We start from the raw sequence: 16,327 nt of genomic DNA, 5'->3' as shown, positions 1-16,327 counted from the left end.
ACTCCAGCCAACATTAACAAACTCATGCGCACTCGCCACCACCGGCCACCAACCAACCAACCCACTACCCCTCCCCCAGCCCCTGTACATTGACATATGCCAAGGCGACGCACCTCTTGCCCCCCAGCCACCACAACCCGCCGCCTCTGGAGCGGCTCATTCCAAAAGATCCTCCCATCAACTCTGTTTTATTTTCTTCCCCGTCATATCATCACGCAGTTAATCTCCACTTAGCACTTTCGCACCTGGTCGGTCCAAGTTGTGCTTTTCTTTACATTTGTGTGTTGGGGTGTGGGTGGGGGGAGGGGGTGTGTGTTGGGAAAAGGGGGGGTTGGGGGGGGGGGGGCTTCATAACCGTCGACATGCATTATGGATGAGTGTGCAGCTGTGAGCCGCGGCCCTGATAGGTGCTGCGGCCGCATCCTCTCTAATTAAAAGGGTTCACGGTCTGGTTGGTACAGGGGGCAGGTGGGTGTGGGGAGACTGAGGGGGGCAAGGCTCCGCCCCCTTTCTCCCCCAGCACCCCGCTACCCCACCGCCCACCGCCCACCTCTCGCTGCGTCCTTGGTAATGGACCACCTGGCACGGAGAGACCGCTGCCAGAGGAGTCGTGCAAAAACACTCGCCGCCTCACGTATGAAGCTGGTTTTTTTTTTCATATTTTCCCCCAGTAAAGCCGAGCCGGGGGCCCGGCGGGGGGGGCTCGTCTCTAGCAGCGATGCCAATTAAGTGGAACCGGTGCCAGCGGAGAGCAGGTCTTTATTTATCCCTGCAATAAACATTCCGAGTCTGCTAATCATCCGTTTCCGCCGGTCCACCCAGACTTGTTTTGTCCATTTGCTCGATACAAGGACGACTAATGCCCAGACGTGTCTCGGAGGCAAGGCTCCCTCTGCTTGTATTGGCTCTCCAACGCCAGTCTGTTTCCCCACCGGGGGGGGCGGAAAAGTAACTTGATGGAGGGTGGTGTCATTTGTTTCGGCTGAGACGAAACCCAGCAGTCGTCCTACAGTAGCACGGAGACGAGTCAGGTTTTTTTTGAGGCAACGGCGCAAAGTCTAGCTGGCTTTTGCGCTTTCAAATTTCAATTCAACGCCCTTGATGGAGGATTAGTCGGCCTGCACGCCGCAGGTTTAACGGTAGTAGAAGTTCCGGTTTCGCCGTGTGAAATGAATCTAATAAACTTTTCGGAACGCCGGCGCCGACGCTGCCTGAGGTGTTACACACGGCAACAGATTGTGAGGAAGAGGCGTTTAAAGCCGTGCCAGCCGCCCAAGTGATATGCAGCACTTGAGAGCCTAAGTGAGTTCGGCCGCCTCTCCTCTCCTCTCCTCTCCTCTCCTCGCCAGGCAGATGCGTTGACGGAGGTCCAAGATATTTACGAGACGGGCAAAAGCGAGTGCAGGACTGAACCAGCGCCGTCGCCGTGCAGCCCAGACTCACCCAGTTAGCGTTAGGTTTTGATTGCAGGGAGGATTTTTTTTTTACAGCAGATCTGTGTTCTGGGTATTACTTTTAGTGCAGCGTCGTAAAGACTGGTGATTACTGCAACGAGCAGTTGAGTCGCTGAGAATCAAGGTGCAGCTGCCCGAGCGGAAGGACTGACTACCCGTCGTAAAACACCGGCAACAAGCAAAAGTCCGACGTCAAGTCTCGCTGAGTCTCAATGTCGGAAAATGTCGACGTTCATCAAAGTTCTGAACGTTGGCAGAGGAATGCAAGCGCAGTGTTTCTGGCAAATTATTTCAAGAAGAAATGTGTGAATTGTACCAATGATAAAATGTGCTATTGTTGGCAACAACACAAACTTTACTGCCAGTCAGCAGAAGACAAATGTTTCAAGTCAGATAACATTTACTGTAGAGAAAGAAATCAAAGTGTTATAAAGTGTTAAATGTTGTTTTTCTGGCCCCGCGCGGTCAAGTTTGAGTTTGGATAAAATAAACAAGCCTCCACTGTCAAGCAAGTTCAAGACGCAGCAATATAAACACAAGTTTGAGGATTTTATTTGGCAGTATTTCAAAAGAACGTTCTGTTTTTATTTCCGTCTCAATTTCTTATTGTGCAACTGTTGCATTATTGCTTTCATCTAAACCCCCCCCTCCCCCCCGCCCGCCAGAATCAAACTATTGGTACATTTCTCTTCTCACCACGTTGTTTCCGACAAACAGCTACTCTGTTCTTGCAACCTCCTTATCTGCTCGTCTTCCTTTATCACCTTTCCACAACTGATCTCTCGCCATTCAAAAAAAAAAAAAAAAACTCCTCCTGCGCCTTGTAAGAGCATTTAGACAGCCGCCCCTGGTCTCTTCTAGATGATAAAACGGGTCCGCTTAAAATTCCCTCCATCATGGCGCCTCGCTGGCAACACCGGCTGTGACACACCTGGACGTTTGATACCTCGAGATGGGAAGTTGCGACTGCGCCCCAGTCGGTGGATAGGGATGGTAAGCTAGCAGATAAATGCCTGGAACAGACCTGGGAAGAAAAAGAAAGGAACGGTGGAGATAATCCTCTGATGGATGCCCCTGGTAGGAACCTTTCCAGGCAGAGAAAGAGGAACGTTTCACCCGCCGCTCGGCTTTTATTCTCTCCTGTGGTCCCGTTCCTCGGGAAGCTGGTTAGCCGTGAGCGCCGCGCTGCGCCTCGTCGTGCGCTCCAGCTCACCCGCACTTCCCACTTCCTCCTTTTTGATATTTGCATCCTCTTTCTCCAAATGAGAAACGCGCACTCAGCCTGATGGAATAATCTTATCGATTGCCGGGAAGACTCGAGCGACAGTTCATCAAAAAGAGGAGGCGCATTTTAATCTGGACTTTTTTTTTTTTCCTTCCCCATTGATTTATGGGTTTTTCTGCCTCTTCATTTTCCCACCGCGGGCGACATTCGCAACAGCAGCAGCAGCGCCGGTGGCGCCGTCACAACGCTGGTCGCATTTGCAAAAAAAAAAAGGCATAAACAAGGATCCCTCCTCGTGCAGGAGCGCCACCGCTCTCATTACGCAGAGGAGGAGCCGGCCTACTGTAGTAATGAGCGAATATTGATTTTACAAGATCCCCCTTATCTGATTGTCCTGCGAAGGGACATTAGAAGCTTCACAAAAGGTGTATCCACTTAATCAAGCTGGGCTGAGGGTCAATACCGACGCCCTCATCCATTTCAAATCTTTAAAAATGACCCCTCTCCGTAGCCACTAACCAAGAGCAACTATCAACGCACAAGGGAAAAACTCCCATCAAACAGTCCATGTTGTCGCCTCGTGTTTGCTTACTGCCTCTCCCTCTCCCTCCCCCCCTCCCCGCCGTAGCACTCGCAGTGTAACCAGCCACTGCTCACCGTCTCCTGCTGACCTTTGTCTTTTTTTTCTTTTTCTCCCCCTCCCCACCACCCCCCCAATTTTGTCACACACACACACACACAGAGGGCTGCCCCGGCCTGTGCAATGGAAATGGTAGGTGCACTCTGGGTAACAATGGCTGGTACTGTGTGTGCCAGCTGGGCTGGAGGGGCACCGGCTGTGACACCTCCATGGAAACAGCCTGCAGTGATGTCAAGGACAACGACGGAGGTAAAAAAAAAATCCCAAAAAAATCAAATAACACCCACGAACAGCACACACACGGCCAAAACGTCAGCGTCAGGGACACTCGTGATAGTCCACGACAGGCTTCGGCACAGTTTGTTCTTGAGGGAAACTAGCGTGCTGGCTTTGTTACTTCCAGGCTGAGGGGCCGTTTACACGGAGACAGACTTTTTTGAAAACCGCACATTTTAGAAAACAGACTCGAAAAAAAATGTGTTTACACGAAGCCATATTCAGAAGAAATTCCTGTTTACGCTGGAAACGACTGAAAACGATGTAGTACCTATGCCAGGCCTGGTGTGGCGCCGCAAGTTTACTCCCTAAAGGCTGAACAAGAAGAGGAACACCTGAAGCACGGCGTGTTTAAAGAAACAGAAGCTCTCTAAAAACATTAGCGGCACAGATCACAGAAAGAAAGATGGCTCGTGAGAGGCGGTGTTGATAAACGACAGAGTTGAACTTCTGCCTCGAGTTACTTTTGAACACAAAGCCTTAAAAGGTTCATGCTGAGATTGACTGGGAGTCGTGCCAGTAAAAAAGTTTGCTAACATTTTTGTCATTTAGGTTTCCTGCCTCAGTATCCAAGTCCACCGACCCAATTTTGTTTTCGAAAAAGTGCGGTTTCAGTGAAAACGCCGCCCTCAGTCAATCACCTGGACGATGGGGTTCTCTTAAAGAGCGTAGTGGCAGGTCTGAGGTGGCCCCCTCCCTCACACTGACCTCCAACTAGCCCTGAGCAGACACACACACACACACACACACACACACACACACAACACACACGCACCAGCTCAGGGGCTGCCCCACTCCGGAGGTGGAGTGCAAGACGTGACTTCCTCTCCTTCCAGACCTCATTCCGGTGCCCTGAGTTATGTGGGAGCATCCCTTATTCATGCAGGGGGTTGTTTGTCTCCCCATCACTGCGCAGAGACCGCCGGCTCTCGCTGGCAACGGGCGGGCGCTGCCGGGGATTTGACTGACTCCTGACAGCAGGGTTTATTTTTATCACCCATCTGGCAAGATAGGCCCCTTAAAGCAAAGGGTTAGGGAGTCCAATGACCCAGTTCAGGAGAGCGAAGTGCATTGCACAGCATCTTTTTTTCTCCCCCTTTCCTCCCACCCCTTTTTCTGTCTGTTTTATTTCATCTAGATTACAGACAGAGAAACCGCGAGTGACGCTCGGGGGTGGTGGGAGGGGCTCTACAATATAAATCACACACAGTGAGGCCCCAGTCGTGGATTAAAACACCAGTCAAAGAGAATAAACTCACAGAGAATTATGTTGATTTGATTTATTTTGTTAGGGTTTTTTGTTTCAGGTTTGGTTTAATTAAAGTGAGTGTGTGTTTGTGTGCGTGTGTGTGTGTGTGTGTGTGTGTGTGTGTGTGCGTGCGTAACCTTGTCAGACGGCCTTGTGGACTGCATGGACCCAGACTGCTGCCTGCAGTCGACCTGTCACACCACCTCACTGTGCGTGGGCTCCCCGGACCCCCTGGACATCATCCAGGAGACGCAGATGTCCTCCACGCAGAGCAACCTGCAGACCTTCTACGATAGAGTTCACTTCCTGGTGGGCAGGAAGAGCACGCACGTCATCCCCGGAGTCAACCCGTTTGACGGAAAGTGAGTGACCCCAACGTTACTCCCGTAAAAATGTACCGGACCGCAACAAGATGTTTACATTGGAAATTGATCATGTTTATGTCCTGCTGGAGAGGAAGTGTTTGTCCTTATCAGACCGGGTTTCACGGTTCAGGTTGAGGGGGGGGGGAAAGGGGGGGCTGCAGTGGGGTTGAGCATATTTTAGATGGATCTTAGAATCCAAAGTTCCAGGGTTACTGTTTATTCCCACTAGATCCAACAGTTCCGTCAGTCTGGAGTGTCCGGTAAAAATAAGCGGGAGTCATATTTACACCGGATGCCCGAGTGCAACGATTCAGCACTAAAAACAGATCGCTGGAGACGGCGAGTCGGGCTCAGGAAGGGGGAAGATTTGTTTGATTTATTTTCAAAATAAAACAAAGAAAGAAGGAACATTTCTTATAGTTGCTTACCGCATTTCACTTCCACTGCAGGACTCTCCATCCCTCTTTTACTCCTCCAGTTGGGACAATAATGCCTTGTTTTTAGGTTTGTGGTTCTGTTTATGTGAACAGATTCATTTGATATGAGAAGATCTTTGGTGAATTCTTGAGTTCCACTAGGACCTGATTGGCCTCGAGGCTTTATCTGGTACAAATCTTGGACATTTTCAAAAGTTGACCGATGATTTACAAATCTGAGTGAATTTTTACCTTTTCATTCGGAGCCACTTTAAAACCGTGGAACACAAACAAGGAACAGAGGGATACAGAAGGACGGCCTCAGCCACTGCCGGTGTAAGTGGTGCTCGCCTCACCTACGCGGAGGGGGAGCGAGGGGGGTTTACGAGGACGTGGCTGCAACACTAGCCGGGGGCTGCCCCCAGCCGGGTGGAGAAGTGGGCAGATGGAGGATGACCTCTATCTGGAGAGGCCACTCACTGTCATCACACTGGAGACCATTGACAGGATCCGTAACATGAGCCTGACAGATTAATAAATAACACAATGGTCCAGTGCCGCGGCGCTGGCTGCCTGGCGCTGAAGTGTCCATTCAGCTGTACACAAAAAGTGCAAATCATCAAGGTGTCAGGCTCGCTCAGCACCCCTCCCTCACCCCCCAGCCCCCTGATGACGAGTGGCTTCGACGCATGGTGTCAAGGCATAATTCTGCCTGTTTCTATAGACGCCCCCCGCCCCCCCCTACCCCTCCCACCCTCCCAGAGAGGCTTCACAGAGCGGCGACGGGGCCTCGACTCGCTTCTCAACAGCCCTTCACGCTGTCGTCTCCGCCACCAGCGTGAGCGCTCCGCTTGAGAGGATCCCTGTTGACACCAGCCAAGGCTGCGGTCAAGAGCCTGGAGAACAGGCTACATATATGTAGGGTGGAATTATTAATATGAGTAGTGGCGGTACAGGACACTCGAGAGGTGGAGATTGACGGGAGAAGGAAACGGGTTTCGTCAGGGAAATTGAAGTGAAGCCTTTCTGCTTGATTGTTTTGTTCCTTTGAACAAAAATTGAAAAATCTACAAAGTAGTAACTTACGGAAGCGTATTGCATTCACTTGGGGAAAAAAAGCTCAGTTTTTTGGGGCAATTATTTCTGTTTTTTAGAGTAATTTATTTTTTCCTTTTTTTCTGAGCAATATTTTTTTCTGTTTTTCTGAGTCATATTTTTCTGTTTTTCATGGTATTTTTTTCAGCCCTGTTTTTCAGGGCGGAGTGGTGGTGGTGGTGGGGGGGGGTTGGGGGGTTGATTCATCTATGTGACTTGAAGACAGGACTACCTCTCAATCAAGTAAAACTTGATTAAACCAAACAAACTGGCCATGTTTGCTTCCATTCAATCCAGCTCTCAATAAAGCAATGCATGTGATTGTTTTAGATGCACTTTAAACTCGGGAAAAAGTCTGAAAAACAGAAAAGAAAATTATTCTGGGCCCAAAATCACTCAGAAAATCAGAAATAATTACCCTGAGTGAATGCAATACGCTTCCGTAGTAACTAGATGATGAAGTCAAATGAAGAAACAGCACCATACCTCTTTTTTAATATACACCAAGGTCTTTGAAGTGTGATGAGTGTAATCTGTTTTAGCTGTTGGTGGATGTTAATTTTTTCTGTTTTGACATCATGTATCATAAGGAGGCGGCTGAAGAGACTCGTCTAATTAGTGTTTGATTGAGAAGATGCCAGTTGCTCATATGTTTTGACTTATGTCATCTATTTTTAACATGTTAGGTTACCTTTACACAGAAACTGAGAATGCAGAGGGAATTGACTCGAGAAAAATGAGAGAATTCAATATATTTTTTTGGCATTTTCAAAACTTTTCTCTCTTTTTTTGTAAGTTTCAAAAATTTCAGCATTTTCTTCTTTTTGGTCAGTGAACTGTTTTCTCAATGTGGCCGCTGGTCAGAAGGAGCGCCGCACTAAGAGCACATTGGACAACGTCCATCTCCATTGTTTTTAAAGTCGAGCAGCAGGTTGCAGAGGCCGAGCAGTTGTTCCGCTTTGACGGTACGAGACTCGGACACTCTGGTTGAAGAAGTGACCTTTTTGCACTGTAGGAGACGAGCGGCTGCTCTGATTATTGCGCTCATACATCGTAATGTCAAGATTTGCCTTTTGTAACCCGGCTCAGCGCTTGCGCTTGTGTGTGTGTGTCAGGGCTTTGGGCAGCGGTGGATGAAATGGCCCGGGAGCTCGGTTCACTGCGTGCTTGGACAGTTGATGGACACATGCTGATGGACAAACACGAATTGTGGCGAAGAAAAAAAAACCCAAAGCAAAACTAAACGACAGAGGGGCAGCGGCGTCGGCCGCCACGGAAGACGGTCTCGCATTTTCGTACGGTGATTACTTCCACCGTAACCCATCTGAGGCCAGCTCCCAGCGGCACGACGCCCCAGCCGCCGAATCTTAAAGGCGCTTTCACGTCAGGCAGGATGGCTGTCGTCGTCCCCGAAGATTTCCCCCGCCGCCGCCGCCGCCTCGTCTTCCCTTTGTCTCCGCTCCCTTTTCATCTTTAATCGCTCGCGAGGCGGCGTCACCTGATTTGCATCCCACTTGCTGGTGGATCTCCTCTCATCTCGCCTCTTTGGATGCTCCCGCCAAAGGAGACAAAACAGGCGGCAGTCAAAAGTGAAAATGGAATGTTGAAAAAGGCAAAAGTTGAAGGTGGTTGGGGAGAAGATTAAAATCTAGATTGCGGTGGTAGAATTTAAAAATGAATAAGTAAATAACAGGGTGTCAAAAACGGCAAACAAATCAAACAAACTTCACAGCGTGTTAAGTCCCGGCCTGTTTGCCTCTTTTTTTTTTCTCTCTCCTTCTCTCAAAGTGATGGCAGAAGGTTGCCATGTAACTGATGACTATTTTTAGTCCGGTGCAGATGTCACTTTGGTTTCCTTGAAGAAAAAATTTACTTGAAAATCGTCCTCGAGTCGGACCATCACTTTAGTCTTAGTAAACAATCTGCGATGAAACACTGCCTGTGTTGTTTTTTCTTTTTTTTGTTACTTTGTGTGTGTGTGTGTGTGTGTGTGTGTGTGTGTGAGTGTGAGTGTGAGTGTGCGTCTTTATTTTTCGACTCTTGATGCCGAGGCCACTCTCGAGAAAAAGCGCTCATTTCGGTCTTTCTGACATTTTCCCTCATTGACATTTTTCAAGAACCACTTAACATTTTGCAGTCCTTCGCTCGACAGCGGCGGGGACGCGGACGGGGGCGGCGGCCCCGGCTCGTACTCTTGTCCCCTTCAAGCCAAGATGCCACCATAAATAAGTAAAACCTGGAATCTGGAGATGAGCTGCGGGGATTGGAGGCCTCGTCTCACCTAAAATATCAGCGATCATCTATAATTCACGCGCGGCATTCACCCCCCCCCCCCCCTCCGACTGATATGTTCTGGCGGACCTGAGGCTTGGCGTGCTGCGTCCTCCTGATGCCTGCCGGGCCACACGATCGCCCCTCCATCGATCCCCCCCGACCGCTTCCTCGTGCCGGCGGACGTGTCGGACGGCCGCGTCTGATGTTTCCCACCGCAGGAACGCTGCCCGAGGTGCCACCAAATGAAGCGGCTGGCCGCGACACCCAATACACGAGACGGCCGAGGCCGACTGGCTGGAATGTTGAGCAGGGACTCGACAAGACGGGCCGAGGCAGACGATGACGAGCCCCCTTGAAGCCATTTGCATCCGTTTTCACGCTTTCAGACTCTTTTCTTCCTCTTCCTTTTTTTTTTTTGCAACTCTTTAAGGCCTGCTTAGTTTGAAACAATGTCTTGTTTGTTTCCGTCTCTTCCGTCAGTTCCCTTTGCTCCCTCGCAGTCTGCCAGACTCGAAGAGCTTAAAAAAAAGAAAGAAATAAAATGCGCGTTGAGATTTCTCTCCCGCCGCGCTCGCCGGCGATCAAAGGAGGCGCCGAAGCGATGTGGTTATGAATTTGAAAGTTTCCCAGAATCCTCGCTGTCTGCGCCGAACATCCTCTTCCTCTCGCGTTGATCCTTTGCATTAGTGAGATATTTTGGGTTTTTTTTTCCAAAGCGATCCACTGTTTGCTATTTCTCCTTCCTACCACAAACACACAAAAAGGTTTTTTATATTTTTTATTTTTTTAATGCTGTGAGTCCCCAGCTTGCGTCGATATTACTGTGGGATAGGATTTATCTGTGCCCTCATTTCATTTGAGATTGTTGTTGTTGTTTTTACAACCGCATCATCGCAGACATTGGCTTTAAGGGAAAAAGTACAAAAACTAATTAAAAAAAAACATTATTTTTTTTTTAATGACTAAACTAATAATTCTCAGGCCAAACTGACAAACAAGACAGTCCAATAAGAAAAAGCTGTGAGATCTAATAAAACTAAGTTTTTCCTAGTTCATAGTACTTTTTATCTTCTTCAGTTTAATGCTCACATGACTTGTATCACATCAGCGGTTCCACCTCTGATACTGTTATCACTAATCACTCACTTGGAGATATCATGATGTTCCGATTTTTTTCTTTTCAGAATAGTAAAATGGCCAAATGCTGCTTGCTTCCTCTGTCGCTCCTTTTTCCCGCCCATCCTCCTCCCTTCCTCCTCCTTCCTGCTGTATTTGATGTCAGTATTTAAATCATTTGTCTTGACAGCGAGGAATCATCACCCCATGTGGTTCACAGAGGCAGGGAAGGAGATAGTTCCACATCCGTGGCTCCGTCTGAGCAAAACGTGGAAGATTGCCTGTTCAAACAAGCCTCTGAAATAAAACTAGTGGGCATGAAAGATGGATCTTAGAAACAGGCCGGCTGGCCAGAGCTGGGCTGAGATTCAGAGATCTTTGGGACGGAGCCCCGAGGATCCGGAGCACTATCTCTCCGTCTCCGTGCCAGGTTGCAGTGGTTCGGCGGCCCAGGTCCTGCTACCAAGGGGGCAGTGTCATGGTGTCGGCCAGAAACTGCCCCAGTGAAGCTGAGTTCAAAGAAAAGGCCGAATAATTTTACGTTTTTGTTGATTAATACTCACAACTGGCGGCCGATGTCTGAAAACCACCTCATAGGAGCGTAAAAACGTTTAGGCGTTTCCACTAGCAGTTTTTTTTATTGCGATATTTAGATTTTGCACAATTCTAGGGGTCATGGAAACGCAGCTATTATTAACTAATCACATTTGGATTGAATTGTAAATTTAAAAAACAAGCGTTTAGCCATTGTGTGACCTTGAACCAACCAGCTCTCCAGCCACTATGACATCGACTGATTGGAAATGCTGGGGGTCCACGTCCAGTAGAGCAGGCCAAAGAACAAAAACGTTTTTAATGGTATAATTACAACATTTTATATTCAGCTTCCTCTTTCCCATCTTTCACGACTGGTCTGACCAGTCTAAACTCTTCCTGGCCTGAACCTCAGGATCCGCGGCTCTATCTCCGGCACCTTGGCCGTGCTTGCAGCGCTAGACGGCCAAGGTCTTCTGAAGGGGAGCTGCCTAATTAACATAAAACTGGCTTCCTGGGGACCGGCGTAGTGTAGGGTGAATGATCTTGCCTCTGGTAAGGACATGTTAAGGGCAGCTAAGAACACACTGGTGTTAATTGTTTTCAGCACATGGCAGTATTTAAAACCCAAATGTATTAGAAAATAGCCGCGCTCTAATGAATATGTGTCAGCCAGGCCTTCGTTAGGGGACTTTGTGTTATTTTTTTATTTACTGTGAAGGCGGCGACTGCTGACCGAGAGCGGTCCGGTCGGGTCGGGAGCTCGGCGCTAATGACGAGGGGCAGCGCTTGACGAGCGGGACGTGATACAGCAAGGTCCCGACTCATCAGTTTGGGAAGATCGCCCCTCCGCACCCCCCACCCTTCTCTATTGATTGGCGGGGGGGGGACCGACGCTGGCATCTAATTTATGCATCTCTCCGAGAGCCGGTGTCGCGCTGGAAATCTGCAGAGGTCTTGATAACCAGCCAAGCGGGTCTCGCAATCTGCAGCCCTATTATTTCCCTCCCTTGTATGCCGTAATGGAAAAGATAAATCCCCCTTTTTTAATTAGAACAAAGGCAAAGTGTGGCTTCCTTATCTCATCATCCCCCTCCATTCTGGCTGGAGAGACCCTGGGAGAGACGCGCGCGGAGGTGTGAGGTTGCCGCGTTTTTTTCGGCTTTTTGTTGTGCTAAAAGCGTTTGATTCCGATAACGTCCATTTCGGCTGTATGTTTTTCAGCCGTGCAGCTATTAAGCCTCATCTGCATATCGAGAGAGAGGGAGGCTGATAAGCGGTGGGGGGGGTAGGAAAAAAAAAAACAACAGTAAAGTGAATTCAAATCAAATTTAGTCTCACTTTTCTTTTTTCCTTTTCTTTTGCAGAAGCTTCAAGTTCCCGTTGCTGTGTTTTTCTCTTTCCATCGTGTGTGTTCTGGCACAAAAGGGATCCACCTCGGCTGACTGTGTTGCTGTCTTCTTTTTCTCTCCCTCTCTCTCCCTCTCTCTCTCTCTCTCTCTCTGTCTCTCTCTGTCTGCGCAGCCACGCTTGTGTCATCCGCGGACAAGTTGTTACTTCGGACGGAACACCGCTGGTCGGAGTCAACATCAGTTTCATCAACAACCCGTCCTACGGTTACACAATCACCAGGCAGGATGGAAGGTAAGCCGGCCTGACAAGCACCCAAAGCAAGCGGCGCATGCAAATGTCACTAACCTGCCAGCAGCCCGATGGACTGATCGGCTGTATTTATTTTGTTGTCTGATAATGTTGTTTTTTTTTGTTTGTTTGTTTTTTAAGCTGGGCACAGTCCTAATAACGGCAGGCAAAAAAACAGTCGCCGCGCCGCAAACTGCGCCGCCATTGATCTGCTTTTGTGCTCTCATTCGCTCCAATTTTTGGAGTTCTCGGCTCAATTCCCAGAGAAATCAAACAAAGCCCCTCTGGTTCACTCATAAGCTATGCTTCAGTAGCAGCAGGGAGGGAGAAAGAATAAAATATGCCGATCCGAGGAGGCACACACACGGGGGGCTTTGAAACGCAGTTCAGATGGACATTTACAATGGGAGATTTGGGCAATTAAGTGAGACGTTTAAGTTTAGGCCACAGACTGGAATTAATTTGCTTTTGCATTAGTCCTCTGTCTCATCGGAGCTTAGCAGTGTTCCCCCCCCCCCTTCCTAACAATGTCACGGGTGGAAAAAGTAATCCTTACCCCTTTAATAAGTGCCGGTTGTGTTCCTTAATTAAGTGGCGCAGTCGGTTTTGATTTGTACTGTAATTCCACGTATATTTTTTGTTCCTCCCGCCGGGGGGGAGGGGGGGGGGGGGACGAGAGAGCGAATCGGCGGATTTTTCGCGTTGCATTCTTCCCTTTGTAGAAGCTTTGGAAAACAATGAGTAGCGTTGAAATGTTTTCCTCCTTCTGAGTCAGTCTGACAAATCCTGACTGGAAAAAAAAAAAAAAAAAAAAACCTAAAAAAATAGAACCTGGAAATCGTTTTGTGTGCTGGAAGGAGGGAAGACAGTGCTGCGTTCAATTCCCCCGGTATCTCCTGCGGTTGCGCGGCACTTCCTCCTGATGCATTTATCTGTCACTGACTCTCTGAAGACCCCCCCTCCTCATCCCCCCACCCCCACTCAACCCTTAGCGGTCGATTTGATCGTGATTATTTTCCCCCTTTTGATTCGCTCCTTCTATCTCTTTTTCCTGCTCCTATTTTTCACCAAGAATCTCCACCATCTCCGCCCCCGTGGTCTTCACCTCCTCTCCGGTCCCCGCTGCTCGCCATCCCTTCACGCTCTTTCTCCTCTAATCTCCCCGCTGCCTCTAAGCCTTTCCTTTCTGCCCACTGCTCTTTCATTCATTTCCTGCACTTTCCCTCAAACCAGGTCTCATGAACCTCTCCGCTGCACCGGCTTCCCTCGTCTCTATCCTCTTGCCATTTATTCATATCCCAATTTTTTTTTTTTTTTCTGTGCGTCACTCTTTTTTTTTTTTTATTCCCGCCGGTAAAGCCTCCGTGCTCTCTTCTCCCTCCCAGCGTATGTGTAAACACAAGTCCCATCTCCCAGGTTCTCATGTAAACATGCCCTGTGTTCTGCAACTCCCCTGCAATCACTGTAAACTAGCTCAGTGCAGCGTGAAATCAGAAATGCACCTGCTCAGCCTCTTAGAAATGGGAAAGCTGTCCGGACTCATTTGTGTGATGTGTTCTTTATTGTCAGAGGGCCTTCGTTTTTAAAATTACCCTCCATCCCTCCGTGATAAATTTTCTGGCCATTTTCTGGGTGGATGAGCGCTAAGACTCACTTGCATAATTATTACTATTGATTTTTTTTTCTTGTTACCAGGCTAGAGTGAAATTTACATGGAGTCAGGACAACCTCCCGCTGACCCCAGACGAGTAAACTTTTGAATTTATAAATATGCCAACGCAAATTCGCCGCACGGAACATCTCCTAAAGCGTGTGAATTAATCTGATGTAGCCCCACTGACAGTGGATGCAAATGTGAAAATTTGCTAACCATTAGCCACGTGGCGCCGCCCTGTGGCTAGCCGCTGCACACTGCAGTTTTCAGTTGTCTGAACTTTTGCCAGACCCGGCCGGGAGTTGAACAAAGTTTTCTCCCTGACAAAAGACCTCAGTTCAATTCTTTCATGTGAAACTCCCAATTAGAAACAGCAGCGCCAATGCTAATCTTTTTTAGCATCACCACTGTTTACATGGTAATAGTAGCTCGCTGCTGCGCCTCCCCCCCTCCGTTTAACCTCAAAGAAAGCTGATTGGCTTTCAAAAAAAAATGATAAAACCAGCTCAAATGAAAATGAAAAGACTGATTCAAAACACTGTCAGCTGGAGGTGGCAAAACGGACGGGGCGGCGTTTCGAAGATACAAATCTGAGGGATGCAGAGGCCGCGCAAGGTTAATCCATGGACGTCTGCGGTTTTTGCTCTGATGTGCTATTACGCTTTTTTTTCTCCCGTCATTGGTTAACACCGGCTAAGCCCGTTTAATTGCATCTTTTAGCGGCTGAGGAGTGTTTGAGGCTTGCCAAGCCGGCTGGCTGGCTGGCTGATTGACTGGCTTGCTGACTGACTGTCTGGCTGGCTGGCTGATTGACTGGCTTGCTGACTGGTTGACTGGCTGGCTGGCTGATTGACTGGCTTGCTGACTGACTGGCTGGCTGACTGGCTGACTGGTTGACTGGCAGGGTGAACTCCTCAGGCTTTGACGCATATTCCGGGGGCATAAACAAGCGAGGCTGCTGTAGGTAGCTTAATAAGTTTTGTCACTTGGCTTAAGGCTGTTGTCGTGATTGATAACGGCCGGTGAATCCCCTTTATCGATTCGGCCGCACGGCCTCCGAGAGCGTGCGCGTGTGTGCGCGCGTGCATGTGTGGCTACACGTCTTGTTGCGCACGCACGGCCTCAGCCTTCCAGGTGTGCTGCAGACTGACCAGCTGCGGCTGTCTGGCAGCTGATGGATCGCCGCAGCACAAGGGTGCTACTGTGGCTCTGCAGCCTCGGCCGGTGCAGGGGACAAACTCGGCCCCTCTCGCTGGCAGCCAAGGGCGAAACAGAGCTTTGTTATCAGCGCGGCCAATCAGATGTTTACCGTCACGGCTGGTCGGGTTCCGCGCCTCCTTTTTATAGTTGTTTAAAGCCAAGAGGGAGGCCGCCTGCCTGCCTGCCTGCCTGCTGCTGAGGACGCTACCCGCAACCTGCTTCTTCTACCTGTAATTTGAAAACGATTCCCCCTCGGGTCTCTCCCCTCCTCCCCCTGAGCGTGGACAGGTGACCGTGCGCTAATTGGCTCTGGGAGAGACGCGGCGAGCGCAGGTGCGGCGGCGGCTGCCGCCGGACAAGGAGATGATGGGATTGGCGGCTCTCCTTTATCGAGACCCACTCAGGGGCGAGAAGCAGGGGCCCTTAAATGCGGCAACGGCGGATGGGATTGTATTGCAGGGCTTTTAGACTGATGTTGGAGTGGACAGCCTTCATCTAAGGGATTTATGGCAAAGCTGCGGGTTGCCCGCCGCGCGCCGCACAAATCTCTGGCTGCTGCGGCGGCGCACATAAATATGAGTGCAGCAGCAGAGCATTAGCACGCACGCGGGAGAGGCCAGAGATTCAGGCCTGCACGGCGAGTCGTGTGGCTCATTTTTTATTTTTTATTTATTTATTTTTTTTCGGTATACATACAGATGAATGCATTAAGCAGGTACTGCTTTTCAAACAGGGTGAGCCTTCAGCCTGGTTTACAGGTACAGCCTGTAAAACTCTGCCATCTAGTGGTCAGATTTTAGATTGCAGCGCTCATTCACTCACCCTCCCTCTCCCAAGCTTGCCAGTGAACTACGGTGGCCTGCACACACAACCCTGGATACCTCGTCCACCTTCTTCTTTGTTGGTTTATTTAATGAAGTGAGCGTTCACCCTAAATACGAAACGAACAGTTTTGTATTTACTGTCAGGCTGTCTGTCCACTCTGGGCTTCCTTAGAAAGAGATGCAAGATGGCAGCTAACTGGGAGCAGTGCTCTTGATCCTTGTGTAAAAAAAAAAAAAAGGACTGTTCTGTGGGTTGGAAAACCAAATGGATTTTAATAAGTCCACTTGGACTTGGTGATGTATAGAGATGGTCCAGACTGCCTCCCTGACGGCCTCAGTGATGTGCAGATCTGATCATTTAGGT

At 49.2% G+C, this 16,327-nt stretch overlaps 1 protein-coding gene across 9 annotated transcripts in view; it reads left to right on the top strand.

The window, feature by feature from the left end:
* Positions 1 to 16,327, top strand: part of tenm4 (teneurin transmembrane protein 4) — a 160,971-nt gene that overhangs the window by 98,042 nt on the left and 46,602 nt on the right. For all 9 annotated transcript variants that reach the window (XM_076036757.1, XM_076036758.1, XM_076036756.1 and 6 more), the window contains 3 exons: positions 3,422 to 3,568; positions 4,990 to 5,206; positions 12,169 to 12,288. In XM_076036757.1, the coding sequence (XP_075892872.1) occupies positions 3,422 to 3,568; positions 4,990 to 5,206; positions 12,169 to 12,288 (484 nt within the window). The remainder of the gene's footprint in view (positions 1 to 3,421; positions 3,569 to 4,989; positions 5,207 to 12,168; positions 12,289 to 16,327) is intronic.

Source organism: Nelusetta ayraudi, unplaced genomic scaffold (genome assembly GCF_046127955.1).
Source record: "Nelusetta ayraudi isolate G7.1 ecotype Tasmania unplaced genomic scaffold, CSIRO-AGI_Nayr_v1 ptg000048l, whole genome shotgun sequence".
Taxonomy (NCBI): Eukaryota; Metazoa; Chordata; class Actinopteri; order Tetraodontiformes; family Monacanthidae; genus Nelusetta; species Nelusetta ayraudi.
The sequence above is the reverse complement of the archived record's forward strand: the minus strand, read 5'-3'. Positions and strand labels throughout refer to the sequence as shown.